This window comes from Ascaphus truei, chromosome 10 (genome assembly GCF_040206685.1).
Source record: "Ascaphus truei isolate aAscTru1 chromosome 10, aAscTru1.hap1, whole genome shotgun sequence".
Lineage (NCBI taxonomy): Eukaryota > Metazoa > Chordata > Amphibia > Anura > Ascaphidae > Ascaphus > Ascaphus truei.
The window spans coordinates 41,106,492-41,124,263 of record NC_134492.1 but is presented as its reverse complement, the minus strand read 5'-3'; the positions used below and the strand labels follow the sequence as shown (position 1 = coordinate 41,124,263).

General features: G+C 42.3%; 1 protein-coding gene across 4 annotated transcripts; it reads left to right on the top strand.

The window, feature by feature from the left end:
- The first annotated feature begins 657 nt into the window (after positions 1-657).
- PLPP6 (phospholipid phosphatase 6) lies at positions 658-17,051 on the top strand. 4 transcript variants are annotated; one of them, XM_075616788.1, is made up of 4 exons: positions 658-834; positions 10,321-10,380; positions 10,456-10,947; positions 11,433-17,051. In XM_075616788.1, the coding sequence occupies exons 3-4, from the start codon at positions 10,494-10,496 to the stop codon at positions 11,801-11,803; spliced, it is 825 nt and encodes a 274-aa protein (XP_075472903.1). In that variant the 5' UTR covers positions 658-834; positions 10,321-10,380; positions 10,456-10,493; the 3' UTR covers positions 11,804-17,051. The 4 variants fall into 4 exon arrangements, with proteins under 4 accessions (XP_075472903.1, XP_075472900.1, XP_075472901.1 ...); XM_075616785.1 differs by having other exon boundaries at positions 10,435-10,947; XM_075616786.1 differs by lacking the exon at positions 10,321-10,380 and adding an exon at positions 3,386-3,527.
- The last annotated feature ends 721 nt before the right edge of the window (positions 17,052-17,772 follow it).

The following is a 17,772-nucleotide window of genomic DNA, read 5'->3' as shown; positions in this document are numbered from 1 at the left end:
GGCAGGGACCTGTGCCTGCAAAATGTCTCTGTAAAATGCTGCGTACAACTAGCAGCGCTATACAAGAACATGCTATTATTATTATTAATGAAAACCAGTTGACATTGTATCAGTGGTTGAGCTTGTGGTCCTTACCTCGGACCTTTCTCAAGACATGTCAAAGTTATATCACCTGGTCCTCCCAGGGGCATCTCATCAAATCCCATGTATAATGTGATTACAGTAATCACTCACTAATTATACTGCTTCCTTGCCATATTCTTTTGAGGTTTTGCACTGAAATATCATATTCCCATTTTCTTTCATGCAACATATATGTGCGTTTCTAAAATCAGTAACAAATAGATAAATTAAGCCAAATATTGCATTTTCGATTGAAAACGACTCTTTAACTATTTAGGTCTTGAGACTCGGATGTAAGCCTTGTTCACCTGTTCACATGTCTCAATGAATCCACAGCCTACTACTCATAAAGGAAGCACGTTGATATAGAGACCCACAAATGCAGCGTCGCCAGTCGCAAGATGGCCGCGTCTAGGAAATGACTGTCCTTGATTGGTTCAAGATGCTTATCACCAACCAATCAGAACAGCGCTACCGAACATTTGCCAGCCACAACATGTCGGCTTAGTTTTCGCAGCCCTGGTGCGCCAGCCAGCCGCAAGATGGCTTCTTTATGGAGTCTCCTACAGGTTTTTCGTTATTACCCCAACCAGCTGAAAAGGAAGTTACGGGCACGTCGCGGGAGACGTGAGGGCCGCGCTGCGGTGACATCAGACGTGGATGAGCGGTGTGCCCGGAAATAGGCTTGTGATTGCTGTGCTCATCCAAGAGGTTAGTGCCAGCCCTGCTTTATTAACACCTTCAGTGCCAATCCCATAAGTAGGGTGCTTCAACCTAGCAGTCTTACTTATAGAGCCTTAACAATCCTGAGTACTACAATCTCTGTGATACCCTATACCAGCACCTAGTTTATTCTATGATCCATCCTCCCTTTTATTTCTGTATCACTCCCCTATTTATTTAAGGAGCCACGCTCCTTTTATTACTCGTATTGTCTTCTCTCTACTCATTGTGCCATTGACAATATATTCCCTCCCTTCCATTTATTTCCAGCTTCATTGTGTACCTCAGGGCTATTTTCTTTTCTCCACTGGCATATTGTTTTTTTTTTTTAGCATGTTCTTGTATAGCGCTGTTAGTTTTTTTTTTCAAAGCGCTTTACAGAGATATTTTGCAGGCACAGGTCCCTGCCCCGTGGAGCTTACAATCTATGTTTTTGGTGCCTGATGCACAGGGAGATAAAGTGACTTGCCCAAGGTCACAAGATCCCCTGCTTCAAACTCAGTGCCAGTCAATGTCTTTACTCACTGAGCCACTCCTTCTCCCCTATATATATATCTCACTGTGTCACTTTATTCCATCCCCTATTAATCTAATGTTCCCAAGATTGCACCTGGCTCCAGACTAAAGAGGATACCTTTTAGTTAATAACCATTATGAATTTGCATTTAGATGGAAATATGGATTGAATTCATATGTACCTAGTCACCCTACATAGTCCAATTAAAACCATGACTAGTTCAGACCTTTTAAATCTCCACGCTCCTTGAAATAGTTCAATATTTTAGACGTTAACTGGTTCAGAAGTGTAGATATGTTTCATTTTGTGACTATTTATGCTGTGACAATGAGACCTATGTCCTAAATGCCGAAAATTGAAGTTTTGGAGAAAACTGTGTGCATGTCAAATGCCTTTTTTAAATTGCACTTGTGTGCACTCACATTTCTCCATCCGTGCCAAAAAATGTTCCCCCCCCCCCCCAATTGTTTTGGTGCACAGAAATGGGGTGCGTTAGACATACATATGCAAATGGTACGTACTAATAAAGAATATGTATGCACGCCACAAAATCAATTAAAAGTGAGTCAAAAACATCCCAAGTTCAATTTGTAAACCCTAACAAGTTTCTTAACTTGTATGCAGAATGAAGTTGCTGTATATCAACCCAAACGCAGCATCGATGTTGAATTGTATAGATTAACTAAATGTATTATTTTCACAGTATGGCTATTATAAATAGTTTGACATCATTAATAACCAACACTCACTAATACAGTACTAGTTGGGACTCCCCACCCCGAAATAATGCACAATCTTGTTTTCATTTAAATTGTGTCCGTCAGGTACTCAACATGACCAATACATCAAATTATTTCAAACAAATAATGGGTCATATGTATAAAGTCTTTTGTTCAAGTGTTACTTTTTTTTAACACACAGTTTTACACACACAAAAATAAAATCTTAGTACATGGGCCACATTATGCACTACACAACTTTTGGGGGATTGGAAAGCTCTGTACGCTATAATTGTTATATACAGTATGATGTCCCCTCGTTGCTATTACAACGTACCCCACATCTTATTATTTGATCGACCTTCCTAGTGTTATGTCTAATTTACTCCCACTGCTATTGTATACTTATTTACTACCCAACCCCTCATTTGGAATGATTTCTTCATGACACAGGTTTATCGGCTGTCAGCAACTTCCAGTCCATGCCAACTCCCCCACCACTATGCCAGCATCTTTAATTGGAACTATTTTTCATAGTTCCTGTATAACAATTTATGTGATGGGGCGGGGGGGCGGCGGCGGGGGGGGGGGGGGGAACGACACATTCATTTTTATTATTATTTTTGGTTGTGAAAAAAAAGAAAAGTGGGGTAATTCTGGTTCAAAAATATCCTCCAGAAGGATTAAAGCAAAAATGATGTTGCTTTCAGTGGGATTTCTTTCATTCATATGGTGCAGTTTTTTTGCCCCGGAATTGCACCACTTTTGTCTTGATAAATATGCCCCATCTGATGGCAGGTAAGAACCACGTGGCCTGGCCGATTTCATAGGGCGGTCCTAAAATTAAGATGAACCTCTAATTTTAGAAGCAGCTGGAAAGAAAGCAGTTTACATGCTGTGAGTCTGCCTTCTCTCTGTGAGTCTGCCTTCTCTCTGTGAGTCTGCCTTCTCTCTGTGAGTCTGCCTTCTCTCTGTGAGTCTGCCTTCTCTCTGTGAGTCTGCCTTCTCTCTGTGAGTCTGAGTCTGCCTTCTCTCTGTGAGTCTGCCTTCTCTCTGTGAGTCTGCCTTCTCTCTGTGAGTCTGCCTTCTCTCTGTGAGTCTGCCTTCTCTCTGTGAGTCTGCCTTCTCTCTGTGAGTCTGCCTTCTCTCTGTGAGTCTGCCTCTCTTGGTTTGACCTCCCTGCACAAGTAACATGGCTGCCTCGGGTCCAAATACAGTATAAGGAGAGTATGTACTTTTCAACATAACTTTATTTATAAAAAAAAACCCCACCTTTTAATCCCCCCCCCTTCTCTCTTCCAAGCTGTACATGTTAAGGACCTTTAGACTTCTTGAAAAGTTTTATAATGTATGTCACGTACGGCACACCTGTGAGCATGTGACCTGCATACTGTGCAAGGGTTAATACACAGCTCAAAAGCTGGCCACATTTCACCTTGTCAAAGGTATGTACTGTATGTCTTTATTTGCATAGCGCCATTAATGTACATGGAGCTTTACAGTAGTAATACACACGACAATAATATAAATAACAAATAATATAAATAACACATAATGGGAATAAGTGCTTCAGACATAAAAGTAACATTTAGGAAGAGGAGTCCTTGCTCCGAGGAGCTAACAATCTAATTAGTAGGTAGGAAGAACGTATAGAGAGAGTAGGAGGGCATTCTGGTAAGTGCGTCTGCAGGGGGCCAAGCTTTATGTATCAGGTGTATAGTGTTAGCCACGGAGCTACTCGTATGCTTCGTTAAGCAGGTGGGTCTTAAAGATGGATAGAGAGGGTGCTAGTCGGGTACTGAGGGGAGGGGCATTCCAGAGGTGTGGAGCAGTCAGTGAGAGAGGTTTAAGGCGGGAGAGGGCTTTAGATACAAAAAGGGGTAGAGAGAAGACTTCCTTGAGCGGGACGCATCAGTCGGGATGGTACATAGTGAGACATTAGGGCTGAGATGTTAGGAGGGGCAGAAGAGTATAAAGCTTTAAACGTGAGGAGGAGCATGAAGTGTGAGATGCGGGATTTGATAGGAAGCCAGGAGAGGGATTTCAGCAGGGGAGATATATATATATATATATATATATATATATATATATATATATATATATATATATATATATATATATATATATATATATATATATATATTTATATATTTATATATATACATACATACATACATACAACTGTATGCTCATCTGCATGTCTTAGGCAGGTCTGCAACCCCACCTTTCCCCATCATCACCCAGCATACAGCACTTCCACTGCAGCAAGGAATTCTGGGAAATGACATGCAGATGAGCATACAGTTGTATTTGCATATTTGCTTTCCTGTGGAGGGTTTTTGTCACTTTTTTTATTCACCATAACTTAACTCAGTATTATGGTATAGCCTATCCCATAGCCTCTTTGCATACCCAGTTAATCAACCCCACACTGATGAGACCCATTAAGGTCGAAACAGCTGTCTGCAACCCCACCTTTCACCATTATCACCCAGCATACAGCACTTCCACTGCAGCAAGGGATTATGGGAAATGACATGCAAATGAGCACACAGTGCCACTTTTTGCCTCAAAAACCATATATATACAGCTAAACCCCGTTATAGCGCGACACGTTATAACGCGAATCCGCTTATAACGCGGTTTTCACGTGGCTCCCGTTAAAAATTTTTTCATTTTTATTTTATTTTTATTTTTTACATTTTTTTTGCACACTGCACACACTCTCACTGCACACACTCTCACTGCACACACTCGCACTGCATGCACTGCACGCACTGCACACACTACCAGCACTCACTGCACTCCCTTCACACTCTCACTGCACACACTCTCACTGCACACACTCTCACTGCACACACTCTCACTGCACACACTCTCACTGCACACACTCTCACTGCACACACTCTCACTGCACACACTCTCACTGCACACACTCTCACTGCACACACTCTCACTGCACACACTCTCACTGCACACACTCTCACTGCACACACTCTCACTGCACACACTCTCACTGCACACACTCTCACTGCACACACTCTCACTGCACACACTCTCACTGCACACACTCTCACTGCACACACTCTCACTGCACACACTCTCACTGCACACACTCTCACTGCACACACTCTCACTGCACACACTCTCACTGCACACACTCTCACTGCACACACTCTCACTGCACACACTCTCACTGCACACACTCCCAGCACTCACTGCACACAGCACACACTGCACACAGCACACAATCCCAGCACTCACTCTCACTGCACACAATCCCATTACTCACTCTCACTGCACACACTCTCAGTGCACACTGCACACACTCTCACTGCACACTGCACACACTCTCACTGCACACTCTCACTGCACACACTCCCAGCACTCACTGCACACTCAGCACACTCTCACCGCTGTGGGGGAGAATTGAAGGGAGCTGATCCCTGGCTGGGAACTCAGAAACAGCTGACATCCTGTGAGCTCTCCTCCCCCTCGCAGCTTCTCTGCACAGATCAACTGTTGCAGATGCTAGGTAAGTACTGCTGTGGAGTGGTACTGCTGTGGGGTGTGGGGTGTGGGGTGGTACTGCTGTGGGGTGTTACTGCGGTGGAGTGGTACTGCTGTGGGGTGTGGGGGGGTTGGAACTGCTGTGGGCTGTGGGGTGTGTGTGGGGGGGTGTGGTACTGCTGTGGGGTGTGGGGGGACGGACGGGGGTACTGCTGTTTTGGGCCTGCCGCTGCGATGCTGGGCTCAGGGAGAGCCCCCCCCCCTCTCCCTGCCTGTATCTCTGTTGCTGTGGGGGAGGATTGAAGGGCGCTGATCCCTGGCCGAGGAACTCCGAAACAACTGACATCCCAGCAAAGGCTGCGTGAGCTCTCCTCCCCCTCGCAGCTTCTCTGCACAGATCAACTGTTGCAGATGCTGGGTAAGTGTTGCTGTGGGGTGTGTGTGGGGGTTGTTTGGTGCGACGCTGGGCTCAGAGAGAGCCCCCCCCGCCTTCTCCCTGCCTGTATCTCTGCTGCTGTGGGGGAGAATTGAAGGGAGCTGATCCCTGGCCGTGAACTCAGAAACAGCTGACATCCCGTTAGCTCTCCTCCCCCTCGCAGCTTCTCTGCACAGATCAACTGCTGCAGATGCTGGTTAAGGGTAAGTGCTGCTCGGAGGGGGGGGAGAGGGGGGGGGGCTGCCATTGCGACGCTGGGCTCTGGGAGAGTTATCTCAGCTCTCCCCCTTCGGCAGCGCGGAGTCCCAGATCACGGCGGCCATTTTATTTTTAATTGGCGCGACCCCAGTAATAACGCGGTCTGATTGGGTGGCCCCCGAGGACCACGTTATAACGGGGTTCAGCTGTACATATATATATATATATCTATATCTATATATATATATCTATATCTATCACCCAAAAATCTACTCGCCGAACAAAAAATCTACTCGCCACCTAGCCCCGCCCCTAGACCCGCTTAAAAAAAAAAAACAAAGGAATAAATTCCTAGTAAAAACAACATTCGTTTTTGACATTAGTTTATTTATTGTATTACATTATACTACAATTAGTCCTTGTTGTGTGTGTGTGTGTGTGTGTGTGTGTGTGTATGTTCCTGAACCCCATAACTAGTGCCTGGACACCCCCGCGTCACAATATCTAAAGCAGCAATCCCGTCTGGGATCTTACCTGATCCGCAGTCCCTCAATGTCCAGGTACCCTCATTCCCGCAACGTTATTCATTGGAGGGGAGGTGTTCCCTACCTGTCTTCTGGGTTTTGGGGGATTCCGATGTCTTCCGTGTGAAGCTCGAGCATTAGATGTGGAAAAAGCAGTATAGGTTATTTCGGTGTAGGTAACACAGAGAGACACCACACAGAGAGACACCACACAGAGAGACACCACACAGAGAGACACCACACAGAGAGACACCACACAGAGAGACACCACACAGAGAGACACCACACAGAGAGACACCACACAGAGAGACACCACACAGAGAGACACCGAGGGAGAGGGCGACACACACTCACTCACTCACAGACACACACAGTCACTCACACTGACACAGTCACCCGCAAGGCAGGGGGTCACACATGGCAGCAGTGGGGCCGCCCCCCCTCCAGAGGTGGACACCGTCGCAGCACAGCACCCCTCCCCCCCACCCCCCCAAAGCGGAAGCGGACCCCCTTCAGAGGTGGACACCCCCGGGCAGCGATCTGGGGCAGGGGGGGAGGAGATCGGGGGAAGGGGCTAACCCAGAGCTGCCTGCCGGCCCTCTTCCCCGCGTTAACCCAATCAGGGAGGGGGATTATTTATTAATTTAAAAAAAAATTGGGCGCGAGCAGGGGAATTCATAGAGCCGCAGCACGGCTCGCCAGCGGCCTAAATCCACTCGCCATGGGCGTGTGGTTATAATTATTTGTCGAACTGTGTGTATGTGTATGTATATGTGTGTGTATATATATATATGAAAACACAAAAGAAAAAGAAACCTCTAAAATAGCACTCAGACAAATAATTGCAAAAATATAAAGGGTACTTTAATTAAATCCAAAAGATAACAGAAAAACAAACAGCTGACCAATGAACCCGCCTGACTATAATAGATTAGTGGACAACAGAAAATAACAAAAGTTAATATATACAAAACCCAATAAAAATACAAGAAAAATTGATGCCCCAAAGAATAGACCTAACTCACTGAGGGAAAAGGTAATTTCCTGCAGTGAAGTAAATCAGACCGGCCGGTCCCAAGGAATATTACTGGCTAGAGGACATCATACAAAAAGGTCAAAAATACAAACTAACAAAAGCATACAATCAAAGAAAACCATGGTGCTGAATTGATGACAGTTTGAGTGTAAAAGACACTATAATAAACTAGTTGCAGTACAGATGATGTTAATAAAAGGCATACATATACAAAACTTCATTTAGTAACCCAAATACATAAAAATGCAAATAAGATGGGGAAACAAATGAGGGGTAAATAATCTGAGATACTCAGCTCCTGGCAAAATGAAGTACTGCAACCATCAAACAGCACAGCATAGTCCACTATTAATGTCCAAGGATATAGGACATTGATGAAGGTTCAAAATAGAACATAGGCAGGCAGGGTCAGCAGCAGCAAAAATTAAAATTAGCCCACTAACGCGTTTCGCCCGCAAAGGCTTCCTCACGAGTGGTGCTAAGGCTATGTCTCAAGAGCATTTAAATAGGCAGGAGATTAACTCAAAATTCGCGCCAAAAAACAGTTAGTTACAGATGCATTCAATTGCCTCATCAATTCTATCTCTCCGGTATTATTACAGCACTCAGCAGCTGCGTATAGTCCCGCGAGACTTCAATCCGTGCATTGCACATGCACAGTAGACATATAGTTGTTGCGCCCGCCATCTTGTTTGTGGGCTGTGGCATTATTTTGCCCATAGTGACGACATAGTCTCGCGAGACATACATACATACATACATTGCTTCAGATTACAGAAAAAGTTAATTACAAGAACATACAATTACAATAAATGCAGAACAGTTTCTGAAAATAACAGAATAAAACAGAAATCCCTATACAGTACGTTACCATATGTCCATAGGTTTTCCCCCAGAGAAGTCACTTGCGTAGAAATATGAAAACTCACATGTTTGATCCAAAACACACATCTGTTGAATTCTGATTTCATAACTCCAGGGCAAGCCCCGTATACCATTCTTTTGCCATTCATACAACGTAAGCCCTCCCCTGTCGTAAATCTGCTGCTAGGGTAACAGTTTTACCACAGATGAAAAAAAAACAAAAAACTCTTTTGACATTTTAAAAAGTTTTACCTCAATATATAAACGCACTCATAACTTCCTTTCTCTGATAATTAGACAGCCGTGAGTCATAGCAATAGATTCAGGCGATTTATGACGGATGTAATAAGACTAATTTTACCGTCTTGCTCCTAAATTTGAGTGACAAATGGATATCTGTCCTTGGCACCTCTTACCTATATAGTGTGTGTGTGTGTGTGTGTGTGTGTGTGTGTGTGGTACAGTTTGATTTGTCTTTTTGCCATGATTACACATATGTACTTGTTATTATGTAAGAGTAGATGACGTCATATGATATTCTCATTTTTAATAAAGTCCCCCAACTAAGTGGCGACCTCTGGGTCACCTCTCTGGGACCCACAGGTAATAATTCAAGAATGTTTGTTTTCTTTGAGGCTGACAGAGTAGTAACTAGCTATCGTTTATTGTCTTCTAAATGACATGTCACTTTTAGTGGGCCATCTGTGATAGGCTGCCCAATTAAGACCTTTTGAAGATCAGCACAGACACAGGAAAAGTCTTTGCTGGTCATAAACCATATTGTATTTTTACAATCAAACTGTAGCTACATTAACCCTTGAAGAACCAGTTTGATTAAAACACTTAATGAGATATTTATGACAATGTAGAACATGTAATTCTTTTATAAATACTCTCCCATTCTTAAATTTTTTTTTTTTTTTTTTTTATGCAGCAGCATAAATAATGCTTAAATACAATCCAAAGTGCATTGGCCCATATTTAATAAATGTAAAAAAAATATATTTTTAAAACCAGACTTGGCACTGCTATTTTTATTAATCCACCTTCAACTATTGCCATGTACCATTTAGCAGCCATAATTTGCCCAAAAGTTGGTGTTTTCAAACCCTCAGGTGTTACAACACCTGTGGAGATAAGTCGATTCCATAGAACAATGTCTTAAGCTTCTAAAAGATCTCTGGGGCTATGAGTCTGTGGCGGCAGATGGACACTAAATCTGAGAATGTCAGTTTCATGTTACATTTGCCTTGTGCGACAGTATCGAGTTGCTTTGCATGAACTCTCCTCCTCTTGCGTCAGTGACGTGGTTGTTGGAGCACAGCATTAAAATGAGTTAACTGCTGCAGTTTCTTTTTCTATTTGAATTGATTACATCTGCCAGGTCTGAGGTGTTAACCTTTGTGCCATTGGTATCTGCATCAGCTGCAAGGAACTCGACTCACAAGTTGTTTGACGCTTGGCATTCATGCGAGAGAAAATCCATATCCTTAATCCATATCCTTGTATGTCATAAAGGGGCAGTCCCTCTTGGTAACCAATATTTTGGAGAACTTGTGAGATATCTATCTAACCTCTTTCTCGATCAGACTGTATGTGATCAACTTAAAATAATTGAGAATCCTGTAAAAATACATTTTATATATATATATATTTTTTTTTTGAAACAGGAAACAGAAGTAAGACTTTTACATGTAAATTGCATTTTTCTATGGAAACCGATTTCATTGGTAAGTTATTTAGGATTTTGTCCAATGTGTCACACTGTCCCTTTTTTAATTTAGAAAACTTCTGTTGTCAAATAGGTTTTGAGTGAGAGCCAAGACGGATAAGACCAGCCGAGATGCCCAGCCCAAGAGTTACAAGAGCGGCCAACGCTAGCTCCACTAACCCTAATGGTAGATTGGAGTTCATGTCCCTGCTCACTAACAGAACAAGCGCTTCAGAGCCAGCCACAGCCCGCCATCGGCCATCTGATAGCCCTGTCCACCGAAAGGACTCCAACTCCAGTTCTGCCCCATTGCAACAGCAGCAGCTGCTCCCAGAAGAAGACTGCATGAAATTGAATCCTTCTTTCCTTGGGATTGCACTAAGGTCACTGTTGGCTGTTGACCTCTGGCTGTCCAAGAAGATAGGGGTATGTGCCAGGGACAGATCCTCTTGGGGCAGCGCCCGTCCCATGATGAAGCTGGTGGAAATCACTGGGCATGGTATACCCTGGATTGTAGGCACCCTGTACTGCCTCTACAAGAGCGATAGCGCTGCTGGCCGTGAGGTCATTCTAAACCTGCTGTTTGGTAAGTGGAACCAAATTATGGGGATTTGAAGAGGAATATATAACGTGTGGGGAACCTTATGAAACATGTAACAAACTTGCTATACTGAACTTCATTGCATATAAAGTAAACCAGGTCAGTTCATAAGGAAGCATGCACAGATTGTGCTGACAAAGAAAAGAATAGTAAAAACAAGATTAGAGCATAAGTATATGGTACAGCAGGTTCTAGTACACCTTATTATCTGGACATAAATATGTAGAGGGTCTTATTAACTTGAAAAAAGAGTCTGGAAAGGGAAGCTATAAAGGGTCATATCACACAGTAAAGTGGGTGGATTGATTGGCCCAGCGACCGGAGAATGGGTACATCATGTAGGTATGAATTAGTAGTAAAAGTGTGTATACAGGCTGCATAACTAGTGGGCCGTCGGACATAGAAAGGGCATGTTTGATTGATAAAATGAAAAGTACCTTTACTTTAATAACATCCTTCCTGTCCCACAGCACTGCTGCTGGATATTGTCCTTGTAGGAATCGTGAAGGGCATAGTGAAGCGTCGTCGCCCCCCACACAATCGCATGGACATGTTCGCTACATTCTCTGTGGACAAGTACTCCTTCCCATCGGGCCATGCCACACGAGCGGCCATGGTGTCTCGCTTCATGCTCAACCACCTGGTGTTGGCCGTCCCAGTCAGGGTCCTCGTGATGCTCTGGGCTGTGGTTGTCAGCTTGTCTAGAGTCATGCTTGGTAGACACAATGTGACGGATGTGGCATTTGGCTTCTTCATGGGGCACATGCAGTACAGCTTGGTCGACTACTTCTGGCTCTCACCAAACACTGTAGCTGCTCTGTTTAGGATGTGGTCTCGCTGATGAGCAGATAGTCATTTTTGGTGGTGTCGTCCAAGCCTCATTCTCATTTCCTATGGATATGACAAGGTTGCCCACCGCATCTTTCAGCTTTTCGTACATGGATCTCTTATTGTTCCAATGAGGGTTCACATAGATGCAACATTTAGCTGACTACTGAAACAATACAGATATATAAAACGGATTAGTGAACAGCATTGGCTGTGAGAACATTGCACTTCAAATCCAACATTCTTCTGCAGTGTTTGAGTTTGAGCCATGGACAGCAAGTCAAATCACACTAGCTTTCAGAGAGAAACCACGCCGTGGGACAGAACATTTTTTTTCTCAACTGATTTGTTGTTTTTTTTGGGAGGGGAGGAATCCCATTTTGTATTATAATGAATCAATTTACTTTGAATTTCATGATTTTGTATTTGGAGAAACACAAGATGATGAAACAGTCTCCGTTTATTTAACTAGTGACATTCCTTTCTTTCTTCCAATCTTTTCTGGACTGATTTGCAAGGGTCTGTTTTCATATAAAATAAAACCAATTTCTGGCCTAAGCAGTTTTAAAATGAAGTTGTAAGGTCTCACTGTTAATCCTTCAGTTGCTTTACATGGATTGAGTAGACGGCAGCCTCTCCATAGTGCTGAATAACATAGCCTGGAATGTACAGAATCTCCTCCCAGAAGAGAGTAAGTTATTGCTCTCTCGATGAAGGGAGAGAATTGGTTTAACCAGCATGTGCAGCTTTTCCCCAAATTGCACACCATATTTCCCACCAGCATATCTGGGATCTTGCCATATTTTTGCCAACCAGCCTTAATAATTACATGCATAAGAGTTACCAGGGTTGAATTTGTGGGGAATCAAGGTAGATTCGCACATTTGGTTTAACTATCAAGTGTAGAGCTGTAGTAGCGAATGTTTGCCGTGGATATTGTTTTGCAGGGAGTACTAGAGATTTTTTTTCTATAGATGTTTTATTTCACACATTGATGATTTAATAGACACTGGCCACAACATAAGCTATCCGCTTCTGAGACCTCTTTGCTCTGTCTTGCGGATGCAGAGGTCTAAAGAAGTCTTCGAGTACTCTAAGGCTTGTGCACTTATTCTTTTATAAGTTCTGTAACTTCGACTCATCATTTCCAGCAAAATGGTTAAATATTGTATGAGTGTCACACGCAGCACTTTGTTTTTATGGGGGGGGTGGGGGGGTTAAATTGATATAATTCCAATACTTCTGGACCATTGGAGACAATTGAAGCCAGTATCAACATATTTTTAATGTTGAAGAACCAAAGTATATACATTTTATTAAGTTTGACGGCCTAATGATGTCACTCTCGTTCCATTGGTCCTGGCAGTGGTCTTTAAGGGGGTTAAATGTTCGGGGATTTCATTATTATTATTATTATTATTTTAAAGTAACTAGTCAGTTTGTAAACATGATGGGAAGGGGTTGTCTTCCTTTATTAACTTTCATGTGATGTCACTATGTATGTTGATCTTGACTTTTCACTGGCCAACTACCAACCCTTCACACTTACCTTCTATTTTGTATGGGCCAAATGGTAGAGAAAACACTTTATTGACATGCCTCACTCCCTTTTTCAGTGTACCTGTTGAATATAAAACATTCAAATGTTTGCATTATTTGAAGCCTCTTCACTTATGTTGGCATTGTAAATAATGTACCTTTATAGAGAGAGGCGATTTGCATTTCCAATAGTTTTTTTAGCTACTGAACAAGATGTGAAAATACTTCCATTCATTGCATGCTTTAGTTTTATTTATGGTACATTGATTTCAGATACCTTTTAGGTTGCTGATACGCATTTTTATATTATCCTCTTGTGTGATATTCAGGTACCTCCGAATCCTGCGCTCCAATGTCTATGAACGTTTGCATTTCAGGACGTTTTTGCATTATTGCCTGATTCTCCCATACCTTATTCCAAAACCAGAATTCCTCACGATCAGTACGCATGTCTGCTGAAAAAAAATAACACGGCAAAATGTAAAAGTCTCCCCTCATCCCTTCCTCTCTCTTCCCCCCCCCCTACCCCTCTATCTTCCCTCCCTTCACCCCTCTCTCTACCTCTCTGTCTCTTCCCTTCCTTCACCCCTCTCCTTCCCTCCCTTCACCCTTCTCTCTCCCCCCCCCCACCTCACTCCTCTGTCTCTTCACCGCTCTCTTTCCCCCTTATTAACACCTCTCTCTTCCTCCCCCTTCACCCCTCTCTCTCTGCCTCTCAATGAATTTAAACTGTGTTAAAAAGAGTGGGGAAAACCCCCCTGGAAGAGGTCACCTTTCTAATAAAGGCAGGATCAGTGAGGCTGCATTATATAATGCTGTGCAGAGATGTCTTAGCCATCCATAACGTTTCTGACGTCTGGTGAATAATGCAAAAACATATTTTCTTTTTTAATTTTCTTTTATACTTTAATAACTCCTTATTTGAACGTTAATTTCTATAAATGGAAATGCATATGCCTATTAAAAATGTTCTATGCATCAGTCACTTCAAAGAGGCATAGTCCCAAAATGTAAGACTTATTTTTGATCATTAAGACAGCCCAAGGTTTCAGCGTTCTCCCCTCGAGCTAAACCTGAATAAATACTGTACAGCTTGCTTTGCACCTTTTTAGTAAAATGGCTGTAACACATTAGGAGTGTCATAACACACACCATTTAATACCAAAGAAATGACGTTCAGACGCATAACACATTTTTACACAGGCTAGAAGGGCTTCTTGTTCACCTAGAATTATGCATGCAGTCTTTGGGCTTCTGGAAGAAAGAATTATTACCTAGAGACCGGGTGACTGCCAACCGTTCCATTAAATGGCCAAAAAGTCCCTCCAATTTCTTTGATATCTTTTGGGTATGTGATATTAACTAGTCCGGATACGCTAAAACTCTTTGTGATTTGTTCTTCTTAGAATTTTTTTCTGTACCAACAACCATCCCATTTCTTTTTATTGTGTGTTGGCCACTGCCCAGTGTCTTATCCAAACCTGCAAGGCTATGTCTATTACTCCTTTTATTAACAAACCCTTGTGAATCCCATTTTCTATAGCTGACCCTTGAAAACATACCAGAGCGTTCTGCCGATATATCTTTTGTGACCGTCTTTCTCTTTCACCTTGTCTTCTGGAGGTAGCCACTGCTGTTGAAAAACTGTAGCTCGGTGTGGGAGATGTATATCTACTTGCGTAATTGAAATTCAATGGGGTTTTTTTTGCATACGTTATTTTTCTGTCATTTTGGTTCCATTGTAATTTTGTTTTTCTTTAATTTATTCCTAAATAAAGGGATTATTGGTGAATTGTGTGTGCTTTTTTTTGTAAGGGGCAACATTTAGTATTTTGTGATGACATTTTCCTTAAGTTGGCAAACAGATGTGGTTGACATATTGTTGTTCCCTCTGACAGATTATTATTTCTAATAATGGAAAAATCATAGTCCTTGTATTCCCCCTCCCTCCCCCTCCCCCCGAAAAAAGGGGTTTCCTAACCAAACTTCAACTTAAGCCAATGGGTATCAAACAGTAAGAGAATCCTTTCACCACTCTGACCCTTAATCAATGGTTAAGTGTGACTGTTATATACTGGCAGATACTCAATTGGTATGGATATTGTGAATGTATCATCACAATTAAGTGGTTTCATTTTTTTTAAACGGATGTGGTATTTTATTAGTATATGTCGCGCTCTTCTGATATATGTTGACATGTATAATTACTGTCCATGCTTTAATAGTACCAATAAGCCTTCTGTGCAGTAAACTTACTGTAAGTTAACATCTTATAACCAAGACGGGCTGCTGTATATTTGGAGCCCATTTTCTATTTCCATCCTGGTAAAATATTTGATAAATATGGCCGATGATATGTTTGGGTTATTTAGTTGGACCATTTAACCCAAAGGCAGTAATTCCACAACAGATGCAGCAGATATGCAGGGCCGGCACAATGGTATTTGGCACCCTAGGCGATCTTTCAGCCGTGTGCCACCTGGAATCTTTTGTATGTTGGTTGGACTTGCCTGACACAATCTCCCCTCTCACTTCTGGCTTCTCTCCCACCCCACCCCTCTTATCTCCTCCACACCCCTCTCTCTTCTCTGCCTCCCTGTCTCTCCTCCCCTCCCCCCCCAATCTTGAGGTCCACTCTTACTCGGGGGGCCAGTTTCACAGGAAACAAAGGAAATTCCTATATCACTAGCTGCCAGGTAATACTTCTGTAAGTATTGCATCTTAAGTTGTCTTGCTCATGTAAACCTCCGCTGCATAAATAAATGGGCTATATCTTGTTGGCTGTGTAACATTTATAGTTTGGTAAACAAAACATTAACATTCAGAATGTCACAGTACTTTTAAACAAGGCGTTAACATTTTCTGGTTCCCTCCATCAAAATATTTTGTTAGAAGCAAATTAGTTTACTATTTCTTTTTACCATCAATCCATTTCTTTTCATCTAAATATATGTGAATTTGTGATTTTCTACCACCCGATATTTTGCTGATTAATTTTTTCCCCTTACATAGTGCTCTCAATGTACATAGCACTTTGTAGGCACCATGAGTTCTTGCCGCATGCTTTATGTAGTTTTTGCAGTTTCATTTTGGAGCCTCAGACACACCAAGACAGTGACTTGGTTAATGTCACAAGGAGTGTCAACACGGGGTTTCGAACCTGTGTCACTGACTTCAAAGACCAGCGACTACCATTCACCCCATAATCTTATAACTAGTGATTGCATGCTGCATGGTTTCTTTACTGATAGATGGAAAGCACTGATACCATTATGACAGTACAATAGTTATAGCCAATGGCAATCCAATGATGAACAGTTTAATCAATAAATGCGATGGAGCACCACAAAACATTCTCGTGCCTGTTTCCATGCCTGAGTTACGGTAGATCATCATCCTTTTACATTTGAGGTCCTGTGTACAGTACGTGTCCCTTGGCATAGTGCATAGATGAAACAGTGGGAAGTACATGTTACGCACACAATGGGTATCCAGATCCACCCAGACATCTGCTTGCAGTGGAATAAATGTCACATAGTTGACGGGGTGTTTCCTTTGATACCTATGTAGACGGTTAATTCAGTCTAAAATAAACTGGGAGACCAAGACGTTTGTTGGAGATTATATTAAGATATCTGCAGATGGAGATCAGGAAGAACACATTTTTTTAATCAGCAAAGCAGTGGCCTAAAAAGCATCAAAGATCTTGTAAAAAAAAACAAAAAAAAAACAGATTGTCTATAACAGGGGTACTGAACTACAGCCCTCAAGCCCCCACAACAGGTCAGGTTGTCAGGATATCCCTGCTTCAGCACAGGTGGCTCAGTCTTTTACTGAGCCTCTAAATGAGCCACCTGTGCTGAAGCAGGGATATCCTGACAACCTAACCTGTTGGGGGGGTTGAGGACAGAAGTTGTGGTTTACAACAGTGCCTCTATTTTACCCAATGCCCCCCTTTTGATAAGCATAAAAATCTCGCACCTCCCTTCAAACCTGCCTCACCCAAACATTTTATTTATTTGAAATCTTGCGACTAAAAATATACTACATAAAATATAAACCTTGTTGAATTTTCATTTTTTTTGCCGTCATTTTAAGGTACCCTGAGGGGAAAAAAAAAATATTTTTTAATTCATTTTTATATTTGTGGACACCCGCCAGAGAAGGGCCCACTTTGTCTGTACTGAGTTATGAGCATGTTCATAATCTGTGATCACAAACGCATGGAAAAAAAAAAAAAACGTGTTGAAATGTTCACACGTTCATATTTAATGCCAGACTTTTTTGTGCGCACTCCAAATACTGCACTGTATTTTATGATGTTTTTTTGTAGTAAAATACTAAATGTTTTATTTGAAATAAAACAACTCACCTTGAAACAGAAAAAAAATAATACAATAGCGGTATTGTACGTGGCTGTTTAGTGGCACTGTGGCACCTTCC

Excerpts from the sequence above, each read along its gene's own strand:
- PLPP6 (XM_075616788.1), top strand. The coding sequence starts at position 10,494 with ATGCCCAGCCCAAGAGTTACAAGAGCGGCCAACGCTAGCTCCACTAAC. Across the intron at positions 10,948-11,432 it reads CATTCTAAACCTGCTGTTTG|CACTGCTGCTGGATATTGTC; the intron begins GTAAGTGGAACC and ends CCTGTCCCACAG.